This window comes from Drosophila rhopaloa, unplaced genomic scaffold, assembly GCF_018152115.1.
Source record: "Drosophila rhopaloa isolate 14029-0021.01 unplaced genomic scaffold, ASM1815211v1 contig_3, whole genome shotgun sequence".
Classification (NCBI taxonomy): Eukaryota; Metazoa; Arthropoda; class Insecta; order Diptera; family Drosophilidae; genus Drosophila; species Drosophila rhopaloa.
In genome coordinates, this window is record NW_025335123.1 from 16,407,420 (window position 1) to 16,432,748 (window position 25,329).

Sequence of the window (25,329 nt, forward strand, 5' to 3'; positions counted from 1 at the left end):
CTCCCTTCTTGTTGTTCAGTGTAAGTGACAGTAATAAGCAATAAGTAAAATAAATGAAGAAAATCAAACCCCAGCGACCACTGGGACCAAGAGGAAAATGTGTACGGGAGAGCTCTACAAGTAAGCAAACTTGGGGGAAAAAAAATAAACGTAGTCCTTGAAATGCTTTTAACACAAATTACAAACAACAATTAATTGGGTCGAGTGGTGGGGTTTTCTAGCCGGTGTGCGGAGCCTATCTTTACTGACCGAAAGCGGTTACTTGCTACAGTTTTTTTTCTTATTTCTATCCTTTGACTTTATTCTTTTTTTAATACAAGTTCTGCATATAAAGACTAAACTGAGTTTATCTCTTCTTCAACCTTTTCACCTCTTTATTGCATTTTTTTCTAGCATTTTCCGCCACTTGCAAATTTTCTTTTGATGGAAGTTGTCAGAGCAACAAAACGGAAATTAAATTACATGAAATTTGTGTAATTAAAGTCACTTTCACTTGGGAAACAACCCCTTTTCCCGGGGTTTTTTCTCAACCATTATTCTATAATTATCTAGCTTTTTCTTTATCGTTTAGCTCTTGGCATTGGAAAATCTTTGGCATGGGCTTAAAGCAAAGATAGTTAGGATGAAGTTGGAAATGGTCCCTTGCTTGATATTTGTGTAATGGAAAATCTATTTTACAGACCTGTAAATTATTAAGAGATTTTGGAAGCATTTACCTTTGTATTCTCCCATTAAAAATTTATTTCTTAAGCCCCAAAAATAATATTAGCCTACAAAAGTTTGGAAATAGATACTCGTTGATTAATTAATACTTTTTCCTCAACCTTTAAGTGATTATTCCTTTTTTTAAATTTCAATATTTTTATATATCTATTCAGCGCTATAACTCCTCGAAATCCTATTGTTTCATGTGTGAAACGGGGGGATGAAATGTGTGGAATTAGGGGGTGATATGTGGAGCATGAGGGCTTGAAAACTTAACGACAAAACAAACGCAAACGCAAACAGAAAAAGCGAAACAGCGAGGAATAATCATCACTCTGAGTGGCGCGGCTTCTAGAATTTCAATGAGGGGTGGGAGTGGGCGGAGATAGGCGGAGGTGGGCGGCGGTATGGGTTGGAGTGGGGTTGCGTGGGTGGCTAAAACTATTGTCCAAACTGTTGTTGTGACGCAGTTGTGTTGCCGTAGTTTTTATCGTTGTTGCTTCCCTCTTTTTTGTTGTTATGTAGCAACAGTTTCGGTCTTGCTTTTTTTTGTGCCCTGCCATGTTTTACTTAATTTTCTTTTTATTTCCCGATTCGGTTTGTTTTGTCAAGCGTAGTTTTGTGTTTCGCCATGCCGAGTTTTTTTTTTGTTTGGTGATAGTAACAAAGGCAACCTGTGGCATTGAGAGGGAAAATAAAAAAATTTATCAAAAGCGATGGCAAGCGAAATGGAAAAAACTAGCCATAATGAAATATATTCCGTAATTGGACTTTGGCCAAACCGACCTGAACCTCCTTATCCGAATTTCCCACATCGCTCTCCATATCTGATGACGTCGCTGGCTAATCAAACCAAAGCTGAAAACTAAAGAAGTACACTGCGATATACACAGACAAATACAGCCATAAATACAGAAAATAATTCAACTTGAAATGTATAGTCTTAGGTTTTAACAACATGAGTTACCATTAATATCTAAAATGCAGCTTGTTTGTTTTTAATCTTTAATCTTTCCACTGCAACAATTTTCTCTGTGTGTTGAAGCTGGTTTTTAACCCATGGCGATATTTAATACGCCGCGTACCCAAAACTCCAGATAACAACAAAGTACAAAGGGAATCCAGCAGGAGGAAGGCATAATTAAATAAACAAATTCCCAAACTAGGCAACAAGGGAGGCAAACAAAGTGCAAAACTCAAGTGTCGCCGCAAGAGTCAAGTGAAAATGGAAAAGTGCGGGGAAAAGAGGGTGGGGAGGGGAGTGGCCCTTCTCCTGTGACTGTGAATTACTCACCAGACTAAAACAAAGAGCCAGTCAGCACCAGCATAGATAACTGTAACAAAGGGAAACCCGAAAAAGCCAAAACAAGAACAAAGGTAGCAGAAAAGTGCACAGAAAGAAAAATCATTTACAACATAGTACTAAACATTATGCGCTTTTAAATATATTTTAGATAATTTTTGTAATTATTTATAAAACCATTTTTAAAGATTTTTATTTAAGTAACCTTTGTAGTATACTAAGCACTAACTTGATTAGAATTTTAAAAATCATCGACAAAATGTACTTTTTTCTGTGTGCCGGAAAAAAATAGGTGAAGATAAAGGAGAACCAAGTGTCGTCTAGATAATGTTCGAAAAATGGTTTGCATTTGATGAAAAACGACCAAAAGCCAAGCGACCAATTGCAACTGCAATTGACCACAAGAATTCGTCATTAAATGGACGTAACTGGAAAAATGGGGAAAATTGTGTGGTTAAACGGGGGAAAAGCTCTGAGGCCATTAAAGAGGTGTTCGGGGGTCTGAAACTGACTGCTTAATTGCTATTTTGGTTTCGTTTCATGTGCTAATTGTGCACATGCTATGCAAATTTGTTGCTCCCTTGGCCTTCTCGTCGTCTCCAAAAAAAAAAACAAAAGTGTTTATACCAAGTGAGATATCACGATGTGGCTATGTGGCAAAACAGCGAGATAACTAAATTTCAAAATAATGAATAATTTAGCATTTGCTTAGAACGCCACAAATTAATTAACTTGAAAGGGAAATAATTTTGTGCGTTTTCAATCTTGAAAATTTCATTAAAATTTAATTTTGATTCCCTGGTAAGTTTTATATCCAATATTGAAAATTAATAATGTTATTTCGAAATATTTATGTAATAGTTTAAATGCAGGAGAATTATAAAGTAGCGTAAACAACATTTTAAATGTGACTTTTATACTTTCTGAAATCAAAACTAATTTTTGTTGGAAAATTTATTTATTTATTAAATTATTTTTTTTCAACATCCGGTGTACAATGAAAATAAGAATAATGGCTATTTTTGAAATATTTTCCTGAAAACTCTAGTAAAAGCAGTTTATTAAATAATAAAGAGTTCTTTATGGTATATACGAAAAATCTGTCAATTTAACCAGATCCTCCACGGGCATCATATATTTCAATACAATTTCCCCCGGCTTTTTGAAAACTAAAAATCTTTTTACGACCAAAATACATGAAAACAATTTGCGAAAAAAGCAAAAAGAAAAAAAAAACCGCACAGAGCAACTGCAAATTGAGTGCCAAAAAGGGGGATGCGGGCGGGAAAATGGCGACTGAGAGATGACTAAGACAAGGAAAATTGAGGGGAAAATGGGGGCAGACTGGATAAAAACGAGCTGCTGTCCCACATATAATAATGCATTACAGTCCGTCGTTATAATCCACGAAAATGCGAGCAAAATAAATAAAGTGGGAGCAACAAAACTACAAAGAAGTGGGTGGTGGGGGCAGACGAAGGCCGAAGGGTCGTCTTGGATTACGCTACTCCGCTCTGAAAGTGCGCGTGTGTAGCTACAGTAAATATTGCCTTAGGCACATCCAATATTCATGAACTTCTCGCGAACTCAACGAACTACATATTGTAGTTCCACTTACAGATTGCTCTACTTTTATTACAATGGAAAACTTTCATTAAATAAAGGTTTCTTGAAATTTAAAGTGATGGATAGTCATGTGGATAAGGGGAATTCTAAAATAAAGAGAGTTATTTTTTTTTTGTTTTTTAAACAAAATATATATCAGGGAATCTTATATGTAAATAGATCTATAAAAATGTGATCATAAAAACAACTTACGGATAGAAGAAGAAGAGAAATGTGGTCAAAAGCAGCACAATCCAGGCGAAAGTCGCAGGAATGTAGCGCGTTTTCACATCGCATTTGGGCATTTTCCTATTTTCCTATTTGTTGGTACGCTTGTTGTTGTTACTATTGTTTTTGTTGTTTCAGTTGTTGTTGTTGCAGTCTTTCTTTATTGCTGTTTTGTTGTTGTTGCTCTTGGCCAATGTTGCAGTGGTGTTGTTGCTGTTTCTTTTGCTAATGTTGCTGTTGCAATGTCGTTGACCGTTTTTTTTCTCTTGGCAATGAAATGCGTTTTGTTGTTGTCGCCTGATGTTGCTTTTTTTGTGGTGATTGTTGTTGTTGCCGCTTGATGACGTTTCTTGGCTTGGCTTTCTCTCTCTCTCTCTCTAAGGGGGAGGGGCGGGGGCGGACAGAAAGGCGCGGGGGGCGGGGCAGAGAGAGGGGGCGGGAACAGAGCGAGATGGCGGGATGAAGCGGCGACGAGTGAAAACGGGATCGGCGACGGCGGCGTCGACGAAGACGTCGGCAGAGGCAGCGACGCCGGCAGCGCGGGTTTTAGATTCGCGGGAAACGGAAAATCGGGAAAAATTTCAGCTTCGACTTTTCAAAGTTCTGGCTTTTGAAGCGGCTGCTGTTTTTGGAAATTAAAAAAAAAATTACCAAATTAGACACACTTTAAAAAATAACTCTCACTGGGTTTTCACATTAAAAAAAACACACATTTTCCATTGTTAAAAAGACAACAGACACACTCGCATTTTATAAAGTCATATACCTAAAAATAGAAAACAACTTTAGTTTGAACTTAATTCGGCCAAGAGTTTTTTAACTCCATTAAATTAGCTCCATTTTGAAATGTATAAATTATATAATTTCACACGGAATAAAACTGATCTTTTTACTCAAAACTTAATGCTAGCTAAACTAATCATTTGACTAAATTTGATTACAGTTTCAAAAATAATATTTTATGTTGTTTCCCAAACATTGTACAAATTCGTTATTATTCATGATCAAATTTTAGATAATATTAATAAGACTTTTTTTTTGCTTTAAAAGAATTTAATTAATATAGCCATTAGATACATTTATTTTAAATGCACGAAAACTATTTAAACTTGAATTTCAAAATGCTCGACTAATATATGTATATCGCCCGTTTTCGTTGTTTACTTTAGTTTAAATTCCTGCCATTTGAGTTGTTTACTTTATTTTAAATTTCTATAATTTATTCCAATTTGTTTGCGTTTCTCTCTCTTTCTCTCGTTTGGTCGAGAGAATAATTCTTGTTTTCAGTTCTATGCAAAAACTCTCTTGAACTGTTAGTATTAGTATTAGTAATGGTATTAGTATTAGCACACCGTTTTAGTTTTAATACCCAGGCAATAAAAGTAATACCTAGATCGTTGACTTTCCCCTGTTTTTTTCATACAACAATTTTCATTTTCGTGTGCGTTTTTCGTTCGCCTTTTTCGTTTTTCCCCACCTTTCTTCGTTCTCTTTTCCGCTGATGCTTCTTCTGCCTTCTATCGCCCTCTCACTCGCTCTCTTTGCTCTTAGCATATACCAACACACACACACTCGACACACGCACGCACGTTGTTGCTGCAACGTTTTTTTTTTGTTTTTTATTTCGGCGTCGCCTGCAATTTCATTTTAATTCTCGCTTTCGTTCGCACTCACAATACACAGCGAACATTTAACTTGGCACTTTTCCGGGTTTGTGCGATTTTTCATTATTTTATGGGCGGCAGGGCGTTTGGATTACGAAAAAATAAATAAAAAAAAAGCGGAGCGTACGCATAATTTCGTCGGGTCGGTACGATAGCAGTGTGGCCGCTAGAGCTGGCACTAAAATTGGGGACGAGAGATGTATATTAAGATATCAAGATATCGATACTTTTCGAAATAAGTAAACAATAATATCGCGATAGCTTATTGCCCAAATAGATTGATATCAATATATTTTAATTCAGATAGCCTAAGTTGATTATTTCGGGTGATTTATATATTTTATCATATTGGTATTTTATTAAAACACTATTTATCATCGGTTCGAAATTAAACTTATATTTTCACATCCTTATGCGAAACTATCGAGTTTGCTAGAGATTTGTAACGTCGATGCTTACTCTGTAACTATCGATACTTTTGACGAGTTGCCGGACTGCCTACAAATTAGGGCATACAGTTGAAGTCAAAATAATAGTTACTTCGTATTCCATTTATAGTAAAATAATAATGCTAAATTAATTATTTAAAAAATGTTTCATTAAGTTAATTAAGTCAATTAAAACAAATACAGCACTCGATATTTATACAGTTAAATATTATGCAAATATTGATTCCACATCCTTAAATGTTCTTATTCGTGTAGTATACCCATTTAGGGGGTGTCAATTAACCATTTAAACTATATAAATAAATTAACAAACAACATATCAAATTTATTTGATTGGCGATTGGCAGCCGATATATGAGTTAGATCTACTGCTGGTTTTCGGTCACACTGTTGCGTAGTCGATATGTGGAGGCGTTACTATCGAATGCGATAGCATGAGTCAAATCACATCACGCCAAATACTATCGATTGTACTTTATTTTGTAAAAATAATTTGCAAATTTGGCTAGATAATTTGTACCATTATTCTAAAATCAAGGCTGAATCCCCATCAAAACACGAGACCAGTTTGTTGACCGCCATTCAAAAGACTCGGAGACCAGGACTTCTAACACAGTGGGAAACCGCGAAAAACAGCTAGCGGCTTTTCGCGAGACGCCGACATTGGCAGAGGAAAACAGGGACAGCGAGGAAATCAAGGAAAGCGGGGACAGCTAGCGCCTTCGAGCTACAGTCATGTCGCGCAGCGTGCGGGCGGAGACGAGGAGTCGGGCGAAAGATGACATCAAGCGGGTGATGCAGGCGGTGGACAAGGTGCGCCATTGGGAGAAGAAGTGGGTGACCATCAGCGACACTACCATGAAGATCTACAAATGGGTGCCCATCGCCTCCGCCAGCGAGAAAAAATCCAAGCTGGAGTCCTCTCCGGGCTCTGCTGTCAATCGACGGCCGCCCACGAGTTCAGGGGGCGTGCCCGTCGGCGGCGGCGGCAGCAAGAGCGACAAGGAGAACTCGCAGAAGGGCACGCCCACGCCGCCCCAGATCACGCCCAGCTACCAAGGACTCACTGCCGAGGACTCCAACACCTGTAAGAACGTAGAATATGCCTGACTAGACCTTTCAGTTCACCTTATCGCAGCTTTTGTACCAGGCATTTATCAGACCTTAAGATATTGTTATAACTATTAACTAAAGGGTCCCATTTCTAAGAATTTGTATATATTTTAAAATTGTGGACTTAAAAATGCCTAGCTTACAGACTTATTGAATTACAATAACTGTAAGGCTGTATTATTATACAGGTTGTATAGTAACCTAAACCTTATGTGGCTATCATATTGCAGCTACCAAAACTATCAATTTATCAAGATTATGCATTAATTTTGCTCGATTATAACTTATAAGTGTATGAATCGGTATCTGATGCTTTTAAAGTCTATATACATTTTTTTTTCTTTCACCAAGTTTCAGCATTCACATTTAGCGAATTGATTATATGGATTTCAAAGATTTAAAACTGTGAGGTTGTAGGTTTTAGTCGTCTGTTTTTTTGTTTTTTTTATATTTTTATATATTTATTATATTTTGACCGAAATCCTGAAAAATAAACTCTATTTTTTGGGTTTTTAACCAAAACCCTGGAATATAGTGGTCGCATGTTGGAATATCATACCTTCGTTACAAAATTTCCAATTAATTGGCATTTACAGAAAATTTCGATTTTTCGGTTTTTTAATCAAATCCTAGGGAAATAAATAATTTTAAACTCACTTTACAAAATTCACTTTTATATTCAGTTTTATTTGTAAATGAGAAACTGTGTGTACTCTCTCTTATTCATGTAGGCTTTGCTGTCTAATCGATTCTTATGTCTAGTTAGAGATTTTGTTTGTTTCCAAAACAAGTTTTTTTTTGTTTAATTCAGGTTTTCATATATTGCAAAGTGACCACTCTTTAGAGATAACCTTTATATAAAAAAGATTTTATCTTTTTTCATTTGATTACTTTTATAATTTAAGACAAAAACTGTGAAAACAACAAATGTGAACTAAACTTACTAGACCGTACTAATCACTTACTTTTTGCAGGTTTCTCTGTCGTCTCCGACAGCCAGGGCGCGGACTTTGTGTCAAGTATGCCCTTCTCCGAGGACTCGAACTCGCAGGGCAGCGATGGACCCGTGAAGCGGCTGAAGACGAGCGACTAGCCAAACATTCGCAGCCACAGCGCGTACAGCAGCAGCAGCAACTAACTAAGAGCCCTAGTTATGTAAGGATAGCACCGACAGCCGGAGATCGGTATTGAGATCGCGAAGATGACGACGAGAGTATCTGCCTCAGCCCAAGACTTAAGCAATTCTCCTACTCTAACAGATTAGGACCGGCAGCTCCCCCGCTGCCAGCCTCATTCAATCTTCAACAAGGCGGGGTAGCTGCAGGTCGATAGGCCCATAGAATTAAGCTCACAATGTAACAACCTATTTATTAGCAAAACAAACGAATCGATTGTGAACGAACCTAAAAAGGATGTTGGTAATGATGTAAAAGAGAATTAAGAAAAAAAGCAGCCAGTCTGAACGTAAAGTTTTTTGAATCCCAATTTTTATGCGATCTGACAAAAAAGTAGTAAATAAATAATTGTACTGAAATTGAGATAAATTTCTTGATTACTTTTGTCAAGTTAGCATAAACATTTCGTTTCCATGAAATTGGATCGAAAACAATTTAAATTGTAGTTTTTCAAAAGTAGATTTACCATGTCGATTTTAAAAGTTATTCTACACATTCAGTGAATGTAACCGACTTAAAAATCGAAAAGGTTAATCACATCCAGATTGAATTAAACAAACTCCTTTAATAGATTAATAAATTTAGAGCGAAATCGAAAATACCAACCAGTAATACCAATAAAAATCTTTATAGCACACTTACCAAAATAAATCAGACATTAAGTGCTAGCAGGCCTCGAAAAACATGATAAATGTTTACTTAACTTTCACTTTGTGTTTTTTACATTTTTTATGATTTTCTTTATTGAATGTTTTAGTTTTCTTCATCTTACAATTTTCCCCCCGTATGTATAATAATAAAAAAAAGGTTTATTCTTTCAACAAATAGTTTTTCATTTCATTCGTAGTTTTACTCTTATTATGTTCTGGTTTTTCGTTATCCATTATGTAGCTTGACATTAAATATACAATTAACTTCACATATAGCGTTGTATATGGCCCGATTGGCGTATACAGCTTTAGTTTCTTTCATCTTTCACTAAAATTTATGCTAAAAACACGCTTAAATGAAGGGAAGCACAGATTTTGCACAGAGAACGAAAATGAAAAAAAATGCACACACATTTCGACTTTCGACGAGAAAGATAAATCATAAATCATAATACAATTCATAAATCGATGATATAATTAAAAAATAAAATATTTATATATATATATATTGATGTGTAAAAAAACACGCGCGACAAGTTTCAACTACACACACAAAACGAAAAAAAATAGAAAAGCAGATTGGCTTGCGCGAAAGCCAAAAAAAAAGGGAGAAATTGAAAAGCTTCGCTTTTCTTTGTTGCACAGTGTAGGCGGGGAGGGCGTTTGCACATTTTCATTTTTGGAATGTATTGCGAATTTTGAATCTCGAAAAGTCCCTATTCTTCTGGATCATTAGCACTTTCCTGGGTCCTGTCTGTGTGTGTTCGAATAAATAATTAAATTAATTATTATAAATAGATATATGTGTGGGGGATGCTTGTTTTTTTGTTTTTGTATCCTGGTTTTAGCACAAAAGTGTTCTCTTTCGCTTGTTACATTTAGTTTTACACATATATATTTTGTTGTATATTTTTTAGCTCGCATTTTTTGTTGTTATTTTTTAGAAAAATATATAGAAATCCTAGCTGGGAATCGTCCCTTAGTTGCCTTGTGTATACATATAGATATTTTGTTTTCCGATTTACATACATATATAGTTAATATTGTCATTTAGCTTTCAAAAAAATATACTTTTTGCCTTAATTTTGTCGCGTTTTTTTGTTTTTGCTAGATTTTTACAATTCTCCTTTTGCGCAAAAGTATGTTGATTAGCAAAAAAAACATTTGTTTCACACAAAAATAAAAAAAAAAGGTAGGCTACAAAAATTGGCTTTACAAAAGTTGCTGTGTCGCGTTTAGTGTTTTGTGTACATTTATAGTTATATTTTTTAGTGTTTACGTTTTATTTAATAATAATTGCAACAGTTTTTTAGTTGGTTTCTCTTGTGGGGGGTTGCATATGTTTCTGTTTTTTTTGGATATGTTTATTGCCGTCCCCTCCCCCCGAGGACCTCCTCCTCCTCCTCCGCCTTCTCCACCTCCTCTTCCTCCTCCTCGCGTTGCTCCTCTCTGTGGGTGGTGTGTGTATTCTTTTGGGGGCAAGGCTAGACCTTGGTGGTGACCTTGCCAGCGGTGGCTACCTGCCAGGATTTGTGATGTTTACTACTAGAGCGTCCCTGTCCCTGCTGCTGATGTTGCTGCTGCTGCGGCGGCAGATGTTGCTGATGTGCCTGCTGTTGCTGTTGCTGCTGATGTTGCTCCTTCCTTTGCTTGACCAGTCTGTGTTATGTCTGCAGCGGATAGCTGTTCTCCGACTGCTGCTGCTGCTGATGCTGCTGCTGCTGCTGCCGGCGCTGCTGGCGACAACTGGCCATCGCAACTGCCGCCGCAACGGCAGCCGATTGACGGGCTTGATATCAGCACTCGGACTTGTCCTCCTCCACCAGGAACTGCGTGTCCTTGCCGGTGTCCGCCGAAGGATCCAGCTCCCTGGTGCGCAGCTGCAGCTGCGGCGACGCCTTGTGCGTGATGCTGCTGGGCGCGATGATCGCCGAGGCGGGCTCCGTGAACGATCCGCCCGCATGGTGGCCCATGGCCTTGCCCTTGGCCGACGGTTCGCCCGGCACATCGTAGATGCCTAATAGGGGAGCACAAAAATGACGGTTTAGTAACTTGCCAATTTGATATTTTGAATATCTTAAATTATATATTTTTTTAAAACATTTGATATTGACTCTTATAGAATGTTTTTTATAAAATTATAAATATTATGTGTATTGCCACTATTTTCATTTAAATTTATTAACCTAAAGAACTTAAAATCATCTTATAACATTTTTCTGACTTATTCATAATACTTTTTTAGTCATCTTTGCATCAATTGCATTTAATTTTAATATATGGAAAAATAATTCAGTCTTCAAATTTAAATAATTAACATTTTTACATAGTTCTTTTTTTTTTTTATATTTTTGTTAATCAAAGAATTGTACAACCCGATAATAGACAACAAAAGGTAAATGCGGTTGCACAATAATACAATAGTTATTGTTGGCCTGAGGAAACGTCGGAGTCTCGTCACTTATCCAAAGGACTATCTTCATAGTGGTTTTATAGATATAGACTCACCCGAACCGTTGCCCATGCCCGGATCGGCGGTGGTGCCCGACTGCACCGCATCGTACATCGGATTGGCAAAGTCGCGCGCCTTGTTCGCGTTCACCGTCTGCAGGTTGTAACCCTCGATGGGCGCCACATCGCCGGCTCCCGGTGCGGATGCTCCTGGGAATCCGCTCTCGCTGAACTCCACATTCGACCCGTGGCGGAAGGTCACGCTCTGGGACGAGGTCATCGCCGGCATGCGAGCCAGTTTGCCGCTGAAAGGGATTAGAGTGATTAGATTATGATTAGGATATTGATTGGTTAAGTTGAAAGGGGCATTTAGGTAACTATTAAACCAATCGAAACCCGAATAATCAGGGGGCTTTTCTATTGGGCTAACCTCTTCTTTGGATTGGGATACTTACAACGGTCGCTTGCGGATGACGTACCAGGCCCCGGCGGCGGCCATCATCACGAGCAGAATGACCATGATGGGCACCACGACGGCGGTGACATTGGCGCCACCGTGGCCAAAGGCGCCCGTGGTGCTCGTCTCGCAGTGCTCGCCGCGGAACTCGGACAGGCAGTCGCAGACGAGCTCACCCTGGGCGTCCTCCTTGCAGAGACCGCCATTCTGGCAGGGACAGATCCGCGGAGCAGGGCGCGGATGTTCCGCAGCCGCATTGCATATGACCTCGGCGGTGCTGCGATGCGAGGGCGGCGGACCAGAGGCATCGGGACAGGCGCACCGATGTCCTCCCGGCACCAGGAGGCACAAGTGAGAGCAGGTGGAGTTGCCGCACGGATTGGGCAGCGAGGTGTTGTACCGCTTGTCGTGGTACACCTTCAGGCCGGACGGATTGACGAGATTGCGATGCAGCACCACCTGCACTCCGCGCCCGAACTTGTCCTGGCGCACCAGCTCACCCGTATCCCGGGTCATCCAGAACATGTTCGATTCGAAGAGGTCCAGGGAGACGGGATGCCTCAGCTGGTCGCCCTTAACAATCGCCTTTCGCCGGGAGCCATCGGCCCTCATCGATTCGATGGCATTCAGCTTGGTGTCCACCCAGTAGATGATGTGATCCTGCGAGTAGTCGATGGTCAGGCCGGACGGATGGCGTATCTGCTCGGTGATCAGCACTCGTCGCTTGGACCCATCCATCCAGGAGACCTCGATCTTGGGCGCCGAGCCCGCATCCGACCAGTAGATCCTGCCCAGCTGCGGATTCACGGCTATCGAGGTGGGCACCTCCAGGCCGGCATTCACGATTGAACGGCGATAGCGACCATCGGTCTTGGCCACCATGACGCGACCGCGTGGCTTGGAGCCCGTCCTGTCCATCTCCGTCCAGTAGAGATTCGAGGCCAGCCAGTCGACGGCCACGGCCGTCGGCTTCGAGCCGCCCTTCATGTTCAGATCCTGGGCAAAGCCGATCTTGGCCCTGCCATCGATGGCATTCACCATGTACGACCGCTTGATGGTCTTGTCGTAGCTGTCCGCCCAGAAGATGATCTGCTGCTGGGCATCGTAGTCCAGGGCCTCGATCCGCTTCTCTGCCGCTATCACATCGAACTCCTCGCGCTTCTGCAGGTCCAGACCCCTGATCTCCTGGCCATTGGCAAAGACGAGGATGACGTCCTCCTTCTCGGCCCGACACACCCCACTGGCGCCGTCCGTCAAGTGGAAGCCCTCGCGGCAGCTGCAGGAGTAGGTGCCGTTCAGGTTGTGGCACTGGTGCGAGCACGTGTGCTGCCGCGTAAGGCACTCGTCCACGTCGGAGCACTTCTTCTTGTTGTCGGCGGCTATGATGTAGCCGGGATAGCAGGTGCAGATGTAGCCGCCGTCGGTGAGATTGTGGCAGTGGTGCTGGCACCCGCCTCGATTCTGTTCGGAGCAACTGCTCGTGTGGTGGCATCCCAGCTCGTCGCTGGCATCGCCGCAATCGTCCGAGAAGTCACACACCTGCGATCGCTCGATGCAGTGCTTGTTGGCGCACTGGTACTGGGTGTACAGGTCGCAGGGCTTCTGCTTGCTGGCGCACAGCGTCATGTTGTTCTCGTCGCTGCCATCGCCGCAGTTGTCCACACCATCGCAGATCTGGTAGCGGGCCACGCAGCGGTGGTTGGAGCACTGGAATCGCCGCAGGGAGTCGCAATTGAAGTCACTGCAAACGCTGGGATCCTCGTCGCTGCCGTCGCCGCAATCGTCGGTGCCGTCGCACAGGTCGGACAGGGAGACGCACAGGTTGTTGTTGCACTGGAAACGCGACTCCGGACAGTAGCGATTGCCCGGGAATCTCGGCGGGCAGCCCACCTCATCCGACATGTCGCGGCAGTCGCGATCGCCGTCGCACCGGAAGTAGGAGGCAATGCAGTGACCGGAAGCACACTGGAAGGTGCCGTTCTTGCACTGATAGCCCTCGCAGTGCATCTCATCCGAGTTGTCACCGCAATCGTCCTCGTGATCGCATTGCCAGCGGGACGAGATGCACTTGCCGTTGCCGCAGCGGAACTCCGATTCGGAGCAGTCCCGGTAGCGACCCTTGCAGACCGCCTCGTTCTCGTCACTGGCATCGCCACAATCGTCCGCGAAATCGCACATCCATTGCCTGGAAAGGTAGGAAAAGAGGATGTTAGGATCTTCAATCTGCGACTAAGGAGCCATCACAACACTCACTTGGGTATGCACCGGTTGTTGCCGCACTTGAAGTCCGTGTCCGGATTGCACTTGGGACAGTTCTCCGGCAGCTCGTCACTGTTGTCCCGACAGTCATCCTTGCCGTCGCAGAACAGCCACTTGGGGATGCAGCGGTAGTTGGACTGGCCAGGACACCTCTGCCAGCCGGTGGTGCAGTTCCTCTGGCGGCACATGTACGCCGGCTCATCGGAATCATCGCCACAATCGTTGTCGAAGTCGCACATCCACAGCTGCGGAATGCAGCGTCCGTTCTTACAGGCAAACTCCGTCTTGGAATCACAGGTGCGCTTGACTAAAAATGAGAAAAGAAAAAAGAAATCAAATTAGGATACCTTTAAAGTGATTATCTTCAAAATCGATGTTGCCACGAAATAAATTAACTTAGTCCCTACGTTTTATAGCCATTTAATTGGCTAATTAACGTTTAAATAAAAAATGTGTTATATAAAAAAAAAAAAAAAAAAATAGAATCGTCTTACAAGAAATAGAGAGACTCGGGTATTTGGTAGTAACAATAGAAAATAGTTTGTCAAGGAGTTATTTTGATACTTACAGCACACGGCGGGATCCTCATCGCTGCCATCCTTGCAGTCGGCATCTCCATCGCAACGCCAGCTGTCCAGGATGCACCTGCCGCTGGACTTGCACTTGAAATCGGATAGCGGACAAGGCAGATCGCAATTCTGCTCATCGCTGCGATCGCCACAGTCATCCACTCCATCGCAGATTGTCGCCGAAGGTGTGCAGTTGGTGTTCTTGCACTGGAACGTTCCAGCCCTGCAGTGTCGAGGAGCACAGGTTGCCGGCTCATCGGAGCCATCCTTGCAGTCCTTTTCACCATCGCACTTCCAGAACCATGGGATGCACTTCTCATCCCGTCCGCCACACAAATGCTGTCCGGCCGTGCAATTGGCAATGCAAGTCTTCATGTCCCTGGCCAAATAGAACTGATTGGGACAGGCGCACTTGAAAATGGGAGCTCCCTCCTCGATGTATCCCTCAATGTTCAGATAGGTCGATTCCGGGGGCGGAGCTATCAGGCAGAGATGTGAGCATCCGCCATTGTTCGTGCCACAGGGATTGGTGTAGGGCAACTGTCTCAGCGGATGATTGATGTGCAGGTCGTAGGGACGATGGGTGGTATTTCGCAGCACCGTGTAGTTGGCCCCATGGAACTTATTGGCCCTCACTATTGCCTTCAGGTTCCAGTCACTCCAGTAGATGTAGTCGTCGAAGAGACTGAGTGCGAACACATGCGGCACCTTGCTTCCGGAGAGCACAGTATGGCGATGTCTGCCCTCCAAATCGGCATATGCTATGTAGTCCAAGTGAGCATCCGCCCAGTAAATGCGATCCGTGAAGTAGTCAATGGACAGGGCATTTGGCCAGGCGATGCCATCGTTCCAGTTCAGGATCCTCGAGAAGTTCGAGCCATCCATGCCCATTTTGGCAATGTAGGCTTGCAAATGCCACGAGGTGAAGTATAGATAACCGATGCCAGGATGAACGACTATGGCACGGGGATCCACCACACCACTCCTCAGAGTCTTGCGCTTGGTTCCATCCAATTCGGAGACATCCAAGTTCTTCGAGTGCCTGTCCAACCAGTAGAGCTTGCGGCCCACCCAATCGATGGCGATGCCCTCCAATCCGTGGGAATCGTGCCTGATGACAGCCTCTCTTTCCGGCGGCATCTCGTCATCCGCCTCTCCGTACTTCGCCCTGAAGATCGTCTTGGCCGTGACGTCGCAGAAGTACATGTACTCCTCGCGAATGTCAAAGTCCAGAGCCACCACATTCATCAGATCCTGGTGCATCAGGTTGTACTGATGACCATCCACCGACATGTTGCGCACATAGTACTTGTTAGTGAAGATCAGCCACGGTGGGATTTTGTCCTTTCGCTTGCACGTGTGTTCGTCGTTCTGCCTTTCATAGTAGGTCTCATCGCACTTGCAGTAGAATCCGCCTGGGGTATTTGAGCAGTGTTGGGAACAAGCTCCTGGCTGCTCCAAACACTCATCCACATCTGCACAGGCTTTGCCATCGGCCAGGAGTCTGGTGAAAGAGTGGATTAGAACATGTTTCAATATACTTTATGGCTTATAACTTACTTGTAGCCCTCATTGCAGTCGCAGTAGTATCCCGTCAGCGTGTCCACACACTTGTGACCGCACTGATTGATCTCCACCTTGGCACACTCGTCCACGTTGCAGTGGGCTGGCTCATCGGACTCGTCGGCACAGTCCGGATATTTGTTGCACACCAGACTGTAGTCGATGCACTGGCCATTCGTACATGCGAACTGACCCTGCGGACAGGTATTGTTCTCCTTGGCGCAGCCCACTTCGTCCGAGTGATCGCCACAGTCATCCTCACCATCGCACCTGGACTGATTCCGGATGCACTTGAAGTTCTGGCAGGTGAACTCCTCCGTCGAGCAGGTCTTGTACTTGGAGTTGCAGAACTTGGCCTCGTCGGTGCCATCGCCGCAATCGTTGTCATGGTCGCACATCCAGCCCTGATGAAGTGTTATTACACCTTTTAATATGCCTCGATTGGGGAATGTATTTATGACTCACCTTATTGATGCAGCGTCCGTTTCCGCAGGTGAACATGTCCTCGCCGCAAGGTTGCTGTGTGGCACAGTTGTGCAGAGTGGTGTTCTCATCGGCTCCATCCACGCAGTCCGGATCTCCGTCGCAGATCCATTTCTTGGGGATGCACTGCGCCCGTTGCCAGGACTTGTTCTCCACACAAGTGAATTCCGTTTCCTCATCACACTTCCGGTCATCTAAAGAAACATAGTGGTGTTAGAGATGGTTTCTTAAACGGTTGAATTATTGTTACTTACTGCACTGATGGCGGTTGTCCTCGTCACTGTTGTCCAGACAATCGTTGTCACCGTCGCAGATGTAGATCCTGGGTATGCAGTTGCCATTGTCGCAGGTGAACAGATCCCCGAAGCAGGTGCGTCCCTCCGACTTGCAGTAATCTGGCGGCTCATCGGCTCCATCACCACAGTCGTCGTCCCCATCGCAGTACCAAGTGGCTGGAATGCATCGGTGGTTCGGGCAGCGGAAGCTGTTAGTCGGGCACGTCCGTTGGCCACAATGCAGGGGATCCTCGTCGGAGTTGTCACCGCAATCGTTGTCGCCGTCGCACAGCCAGTAGGGTTCCACACAGATGTTGGTCTTCTCACACTTCAGGTGATTCGCCGGACATGTGGTGTTCATGGGACACCGCTCGTGCGTTTCATCCGATGTGGCATTGTCCTTGCAGTCGTTCACACCATTGCACACCTGAGCCTGGGGAATGCAACGTCCGTTGCCGCAGGTGAACTCGCCATCCACACAAGGTGGATAGGTGCAGCCCAGCTCATCGGAACCGTCCTTGCAGTCGTTCTCGTGATCGCATTTCCAGGACTTGAAGATGCAACGTCCGTTATTGCAACGGAACTCATTCGGCGAGCAGGAGTGATAGGCACAGTAGTTGGGATCCTCGTCGGAGTTGTCACCACAGTCGTCGTCGCCATCGCAGGACCACATCCTCGAAATGCATCTGCCATTCTTGCAGTAGAACTTACTCGCCTCACAAGTGTTATTCCTGGGCGCACACATCCTGCCTTCATTCACCACCTTGGTGTTGTCGTCGCACTTGCATTCAGCCTTGCCATTAGGCGCAGGATGACAGCTCTGGGCACATCCTCCGTTGTTGATCCTGCACGGATTCACATTGCACTTCTGGCGATCCGAGCTGTAAATGCGTATGTCTCGCGGGGAATCCTCCAGTCGCTTCACCATCTCCACCATGTTGGCTCCTGTGTGTTTCTCTGCCCTGTAAACGCCGCGCAACTGAAGATCCGTCCAGTAGATGTAGTTCCTGAACACGGTTATTGCGAAGGGATAAATGGTGGCTGCCACGAGGAGCTCTCTGTTCTGACCGTCCAGATCGGATCTCTCGATCTTTTCCCTCACCGCATCCGTCCAGTACAAACGCCTCTCATCGTAATCGATGGCCAAGCCACTTGGCTGCGACAAATCCTTGTCAACAATGGCTCTCTTCAACGAACCCGCCATTGTGGTGCGGAAAATCTTTCCTGAGGTACCAAATCTGCCCCAATCCGTGAAGAACAAGGTGCCATTGCACGGGTCCAGAACTATAGCTCGCGGTCTCTCCACACGGGCAATCATCACCAGTTCACTACCGTCCAGATTCATGGCATAAATCGAGTTGTTGGAGCTATCTGTCCAGTAAATCTTCTGCTGGGTCCAATCGTAGGCAATGCCCTCAGGATTGATGCCCTTGTTCAAGACCACAGTGATGTCGTCGTGAGCTGGCTTATTCGCCTTGGTGTAGGCAATCTTGGCCCATGGACGAATTTGGGTGTACAGCATCCGGTTATCGGCAAAGTCAAAGTCCAGACCGACGACGTTTGTCAGATTTGTGAGGGGTGTGAAGGGTACTTCAGTGGAATGGGGATCCAGATTAACAGCCCGAATCTCAGTTCTTGTGGCGAAGACCAGGTACTCATTGACCACCTCACACTTTCGTTCATCGGAGCTGAGTTTTCCGGTGGCACATTCGCAGCGGAAATTCCTTCCCGAGGGACCGGTGGCTCCACCTTCGGGTGGAAAACTGAAGCACAACTGATCACAACCGCCATTTCCCAAATGGGCACAGGGATTAGTGTCGTCCTGCGGCTGATTGTTGATGTTGTATATGGCAATATCCCGCAGCTTTTCGAGGTTCGTCCTCACCCTGGTGGCAGTTTCATTGGCACTATGCTTGGAGGCCTTGAAGACGGTCATCAGGTTCCTATCCACCCAGTAGACATCGTTCAGATAGACAGCGATGCCCATGGGATTGGGGAGATCCCTGCGGATCACCTTGCGGTTGGCACCATTGAAAGAGATCTTCTGAATGGTGTCCAGTTTCGAGTCCACCCAGTATATGTCATGGGTTTGCATGTCAATGGTGAGATCGCGAGGCAGAGAGATTCCTGAGGTCACCAATGGCGTCCACTTGCTGCCGTCCAGGAGAGCCTTTCCAATCCTAGGATGCTGGCCATAGTCAATCCAGTAGAGCAACCTCTTAATGGGGTTCACGGCCAGTTCGCGTGGTGCATCTGTGGTCGTCTTGACCAACACCTTCCTGTTGCTGCCATCCAGCCAGCAGACCTCTACGTAATTTTCATGGGGATATACGTTGGTGAAGTACATATTTCCTGCCACCCAATCAATTGTCAGTCCTCTGATGCCATTGCTACCGATGCCATCCTTGACCACATGCTGCAAATCGGTGCCATTGGGTCGCGACCTGAAGATGCCATTCCAGTAGCCACGATTGTATTCCGCCCAGTAGATCCATTGCTCTCGATACATGACGTCCACATGGAGAATGTGATGACCAGGACCGCTCACCGGCACCATTGCCTCGGAGCTATCGCTCAGACTGTAGCCCCTGATCATGTCCAGTTGGGAGACGACTGCGAAGGTCTTGTAGGCCACGCAGTTGATCTCATTTTCTTTCCTGTATCCAATGCCGCAGGCACACGTTCTGGTTGCCGCCGGTCCGGGGATGCAAAGGTGCTTGCAACCACCGTTGTTCGTCTGGCAGGGATGCTGCATCAGGGCGCGCTTCTTGTAGATCATCATGGAGCGCAGATCGGATTCGTTGTCCACAATGGTCTTGGGATTATCACCGTGCGGGAGATCAACCCTCACAATACGCTCGTACAGCGGATCCAGATAGTAAAGCCTGTGATCGAGGATGCCCAAGCTCCTGGGTTTGGCCATTGGGTGTGAGTTCTTCGCAATGATCGTTGTGTGATCGGCACCATTGTAGTCCATGGATCCGATAACTGGGGGATTGCTGGCACTGTAATACAGCATCTTCTTCTCAGTGTCCACGGCCAAAGATTCGGGATGGGCAAAGTCCTGGAAGACCACTATGGGGTTCTGTCCATTCATGTCCACCCTGCCAATTTTGATTGGTACTTCCAGCACGCCCTCATCGATCCAGAAGAGCTTGCCGTCGGTGGGATCAAGCACTATTTGCTTCGGTCGGGAAACGGAGTTGGGATAACCATCGTTGGCCAGGACAATGGTGCGGTACTTCTGCTTGCCATCCACTCGCACGGCCTCAATGTTGCTGGCCACTCGGTTGCCAATGTACAGATTCCTGCCCAGCCAATCGAATGCAATGGTGTAGGGGGCTCCCACAATGCCGCTTTCGGTGCCCAGGAAGAGTGTCTTATTGCCACCGCCATAGGGTGTTGTATAGATGGTGCAGTTCTCATCGTCATCCTCCCTGCCTTGCACCCAGTAGAGTGTCTCTCCCTTGCGGTCAAAGTCCAGGCCCGTACTGCTTTCGATTCCGATAACTGGGGCCAGGGCTCCGGCTCTGGCATCGCCGCCGTTCAAAGGAAGATCCACTATTTGCGTACCCTTGACGACCATGAGGAAGGGATTCTCCTCCTCAATGCAGCGACCCTCGCTCAAGAGCTTGAATCCGGGCTTGCACTTGCAGGAGTAACCCTCCTGGGCACTGGGACTCAGCAGACACAGGTGCTGGCAGCGGGCTCCGGCGCAGGGATTCGGGGTCATGGGTTGCAGGGAAGCATGGTGCACATGAATGGACAACGGCTGGCTGATCAGATGAGATACCACCGTCTGATTCTTGCCACGGAACTTGTTGGCAGACAGGACTCGATTCAATTGCCTGTCGGTCCAATAGAGAGTGTCCTCGAACAAGGACAGCGAATGGGGATGCAGCAGATAGTGACTGCTGGCCAAGACCTGTTGTCTCCCGGTACCATTGTAGTAGCAGAAGTCAATGAAGTCCAGCTTGGAGTCGGCGAAATAAACCCTCTTGGTGGCTATATCCAAAGTCAAGCCATTGGGCCAATAGATCTTGGTGTTGATGATCGTCTTTCTCATCGTTCCGTCCATGCCGATCCTTTCCACTCTTGGGTTCTCGCCCCAATCGGTCCAGAAGATCCATCTGGCCCCGGGACTGGGGTCGATGCACATCCCTCTGGGCTGGGTGATGTTCTCCCTGACCAAAACCAGGCGATTGGAACCGTTCTCCGCGGACACCTCAATGGTGTTCAGTTTGCTGTCCAGCCAGTAGAGATTCTGGGCAATCCAGTCGTAAGCCAGCCCTTCGACCAAGTCCAGACCCGTGTTGATGATTTCCTGGGGCTCCATGCCGCGATCCAATCGCGAGATCTTCTTCAACTTCATGTCGCTCCAGAAAATGGTGCCTGTGTGCATATTCGAAGCAGTGGCCACCACATTTTCCACTATGATGGGCACCCTCTCGAGTCCTTGTTCTTTCAAATCGGCCACGAGTATTGAGTGGCGATTGGATATGATCAGGAAGGCAGCGGTGTGATTAACAGCCTTACAAGTGTGCTTATTGGGCTCCAAAACGTATCCATCTGTGCAGGAGCAGAAGTAGGAGCCCTTGGTGTTGGTACACTGCTGGGAGCAGAGTCCTGGGGGATCGCACTCGTTCGTGTCCATGCAGGTGAAGCCATCCTCACCAATCTCCGAGCCCGGTGGACAGACACACAACGCTCCGTTGGGTGTCTTCTGGCAGAAGCTGGAGCACTGACCCGCCTGATGTTCGCACTCGGCCAAATCGCAACCCTCGCCCTCATCCGAACCATTGGGACAGTCGGGGGTGTCGTCACAGACGGAGGTGATGTTCACACACCTCTCGGAAACTCCGGGACATTGCCACTGGCCATGTGGACACTTGAAGGGCGGCGGGACACAAGCGTGCTCCGTTCCCTCATCCGAATTGTCCCCACAATCGTCCTTGCCATCGCAAATGTAGGCCTTGAACACGCAATTCGTGTTGTTGCACTTGAAGAAGTTCTGGGCGCAGGTGATCTGGCCACAGTCCTGTTCATCCGAGTGATCCGAGCAGTCATTGGAGCCATCACAATGCCAGGCGATGGGAATGCAGAAGCCGGTGGACTTGCAGCGGAAGTGCTTCTCCAGATTACACTGGTTCGGGCCCATTGAAGGGCAGCCCAACTCATCAGAGCCATCGTTACAGTCCGGTATGCCATCGCATTTGTAGGACTCCTCCACACACTGTCTGAGATCCGCGCACTTGAATTGATTCGCCAGACAGGAAATCGGTGGACAATCCTTTTCGTCTTGTTTGTCGAAGCAATCATCGTCGCCGTCGCAAACCCAGCTCTGGGGAATACAGTGACCCGTTCGGGGACACGTGAACTGGAAGTAGGCGCACGTCTTCTCCGCACAGAAGTCGCCCTCATCACTGCTATCACCGCAATCGTTCTCACTGTCACACTTCCACATGTTGGGGATGCATCGGCCATTGGCACAGGCGAACTGGGAGGTTCCGCAGGTCACATTACCGCACTCCTGCTCATCGGAGTTGTCGCCACAGTCGTTCTCCTGGTCGCAACGGAAGTTCTGGGGTATGCAGCAGCCCGAACGGCACTGGTACTCGTTCGATCCACAGGTGGGTTCTGTAAAATTCAAAGAGGTTAAGGGAAGACACGGCGATTTAGTGGTGAATCTCCAAGGAGTTTCTGTTTTTAATACTTACTCGTGCAGTTCTGCTCCTCATCGCTGTTATCCAGACAATCATCATCGCCATCGCAGACCCACGACTTGGGTATGCACCTCTGATTGTTGCAGGTGAAGTCCCACGAGTTCGGACAGGGTTGCACTGGCGGTTCGGCACTGGGATCGGGGATGCAGCTCATCTGGTCCTCGGCCAGTCGTTCGCCATAGGGACACGAGCAACGGGACTGCAGGCGACCGAAGGAAGGAGGCGAGGTGGTGACCTCATCAGCCGTTCCATTGGGTGCTCCAATTGGCACGGCAAAGCAGATCTTCTGGCAGCCACCATTGTTCCTGTGGCAAGGTTGCGTCTCTGCGATTCGCTGCACCTCATGACTGTAGACCTTAACGCCGTACAGCCTGTTGGTTTGCGGCTCTCTGACCATCATCTCCTCCTGTTCGCCCGTGAGTTTGTGCAGTCGGATAATGGCATCCAGGCGCCAGTCCGTGATGTACATCCAATCGTTGTGTATGACAATGGAGAAGGGATGTCGCACCAGGCGGGAGTTCACCGTCTTGATGTCCGTGCCATCTAAGTTCGCATGCTGAACGTGATCCAATAGGGCATCGCACCAATAGACTCGATCCTCTTTGAAGTCAATGGAGAGACCATTCGGCCAGCCCAGAGTTACATTTTTGAACACCAGCTGACCACTGCCATCCGTATTCGCTCTGGTGATATTGGCAGGACGATCCCACTCGGAGAAGAAGATAAATCCGCGATTCGGATGGACCACAATGGCCCTGGGACGTTTCAGGTTCTTCAACAGAGTCCTTCTGTGCGTGACATTTCGCGTGGACAGGACGTTCAAGGTGCCCTTGCGGGAATCGATGTAGTACAGATTCTTGGAGGCCCAATCGACAGCCAGACCCTCAACGCCTTCATTTTGGGAGGCCAGGACGATCTCTCTGCCGGTGCCGTTGCGGTGCACCCTATAGATCACATCCTGCAGAACATCTGAGTAGTAGATGAACTCATCGCGAGCATCGAAGTCCAGGCCCACGAAACGAGCCCTCCTGGAAACCACCGGCATAATGGCATCACTGAATCCCTCGATGACGGGTTCCAGTACCTTTCCCTTGATGAATCTCTGCTGCGAGTACATGAGGAACTCGCTGACTGGCTTGCACAGTTTTAGATCCGTTTCCAGTTGGTATCCCGTGGAGCAGGCACAACGGAATCCCAGACCCGTGGGTGCCCCCTTAACGGCGGTCACGATGCACATGTGGTTGCAGCCACCGTTGTTGTTGCCGCACGGATTCGATACCCTGGGTTGACTGAGCGCATGAACGGCAATAATGCCCTTCGGCTCTCTGATATCCTTGGCCTTGTACGTCACCTGTATGGAGGTGGGCCCCTCGAACTTGTCCACCGACATGATGCCCTGCTTGGTGGCATCCGTCCAGTAGATCCGGTTCTCGAACAAGGCCAAACGCGACGGACTCGGCACCTGTTGACCCCTGAGCACCATCACACGGTTGGCACCCTCATAGTCCACGGATTCGATGTAGTCCAGCAGGGAGTCGCACCAGAACACACGCTTGCTAATGATGTCCACGGTAACGCCGCTGGCCTTGTAGGCAGCCTCCGAGACAATCGACCTGGCATGTGTGCCATCCATGTGGGCGCGCAGCACCTGACCGCCATCCGCCACGAACATCAGACCCGCCGTGGGATCCAGTGCCAGGTCAGCGGGCGAGGTCAGATTGGAGCCGAGCACCACCGCATGCCATTGGCCACTCAGCTCGAAGACATCGATCTTCTGGCCCACCAGATCGGCCACATATATCTTGTCGCCCACCCAGTCCACGGCCAGTGCAACTGGCGCCCAAGTGCCGGGAAGTGTCTGATCGAACGGTGAGACGGCCTTGTTCTGAGGGTCCAGCGGCAGGGATTGCACCTTTCGCGTCTTGATGTCCGACCAGTATAGTGTGTTCCTCGCATAGTGGAAGGTCACACCCGCCGCCGCCGTTGCATTGGCCAGGATCTTTGGCTCACTGCCATGGTGTAGCATTCGCATTATGGCCCGATCATGGGCGAAGATCAGTTGCAGGTTATTCGCGTCCGGGGCAATGCACTTGGAGTCGTTGATCAGCGAGTAGCCCTGGGCACACTGGCAGGTGTAGGAGCCCAGGGTGTTGGTGCACAACTGATCGCAGTGGCCCCACTCGGCGCACTCGTCCAGGTCCACACAGGTCCGGTTGTCGGGGGCCAGCGACTGACCCTGCTTGCAGTAACAAACGCCACCTGTGAGCGAGGGGCCGCACTTGAACTCACAGCTCAAAGCGGGACACGAGGCAATCGCTGGAATTGGGTGAGAAAGGTGAAATAAAAAGGGTTATATTCATACAAAAAATATAGACCATTTGAAATGGAAAAATATTCCAAAAGATATAAAGCAACTGTATCGAAAGTGGACTTAAAAGTAAAAGTTAAGAGGAATTCAAATAAACATTTAAACAAGAATTGGAAACATAAAATAATGTAAATGAACATAGATAACGTAATTGCAAATGAGAATGTCGATTCAAATGTAAGTAATCGCATATTGAAAAGACAATAAAAAGGTATAAGCAAGAAGATGTAAAGGAATATATATAACTGTGGCAACAAACTAGAAAACGAAGGCTACATTTCTGGATGCT

The 25,329-nt window shown here is 46.6% G+C and overlaps 3 protein-coding genes across 16 annotated transcripts in view; 1 reads left to right on the forward strand and 2 right to left on the reverse strand.

The window, feature by feature from the left end:
- LOC108050848 (palmitoyltransferase ZDHHC5-A) overlaps window positions 1-5,672 on the reverse strand; it is a 33,725-nt gene extending 28,053 nt beyond the window's left edge. For all 7 annotated transcript variants that reach the window (XM_017132731.2, XM_017132729.2, XM_017132730.2 and 4 more), the window contains exons 1-2: window positions 5,231-5,672; window positions 3,827-4,607 (exon numbers count right to left, since the gene is read on the reverse strand). In XM_017132731.2, the coding sequence (XP_016988220.1) occupies window positions 3,827-3,918 (92 nt within the window). In that variant the 5' untranslated portion in view covers window positions 3,919-4,607; window positions 5,231-5,672. The remainder of the gene's footprint in view (window positions 1-3,826; window positions 4,608-5,230) is intronic.
- Window positions 5,673-6,359: 687 nt separating this feature from the next.
- LOC108050846 (B-cell CLL/lymphoma 7 protein family member A) lies at window positions 6,360-9,947 on the forward strand. Its single transcript, XM_017132726.1, has 2 exons — window positions 6,360-7,041; window positions 8,042-9,947. The coding sequence occupies exons 1-2, from the start codon at window positions 6,690-6,692 to the stop codon at window positions 8,158-8,160; spliced, it is 471 nt and encodes a 156-aa protein (XP_016988215.1). The 5' UTR covers window positions 6,360-6,689; the 3' UTR covers window positions 8,161-9,947.
- A 649-nt stretch (window positions 9,948-10,596) lies between these two features.
- LOC108050844 (low-density lipoprotein receptor-related protein 2) overlaps window positions 10,597-25,329 on the reverse strand; it is a 163,158-nt gene continuing 148,425 nt past the window's right edge. For all 8 annotated transcript variants that reach the window (XM_044461169.1, XM_044461172.1, XM_044461167.1 and 5 more), the window contains exons 7-15: window positions 22,667-24,988; window positions 16,929-22,586; window positions 16,657-16,868; window positions 16,189-16,595; window positions 14,628-16,132; window positions 14,054-14,366; window positions 11,799-13,985; window positions 11,401-11,648; window positions 10,597-10,909 (exon numbers count right to left, since the gene is read on the reverse strand). In XM_044461169.1, coding sequence (XP_044317104.1) covers window positions 10,689-10,909; window positions 11,401-11,648; window positions 11,799-13,985; window positions 14,054-14,366; window positions 14,628-16,132; window positions 16,189-16,595; window positions 16,657-16,868; window positions 16,929-22,586; window positions 22,667-24,988 — 13,073 coding nt within the window. In that variant the 3' untranslated portion in view covers window positions 10,597-10,688. The remainder of the gene's footprint in view (window positions 10,910-11,400; window positions 11,649-11,798; window positions 13,986-14,053; window positions 14,367-14,627; window positions 16,133-16,188; window positions 16,596-16,656; window positions 16,869-16,928; window positions 22,587-22,666; window positions 24,989-25,329) is intronic.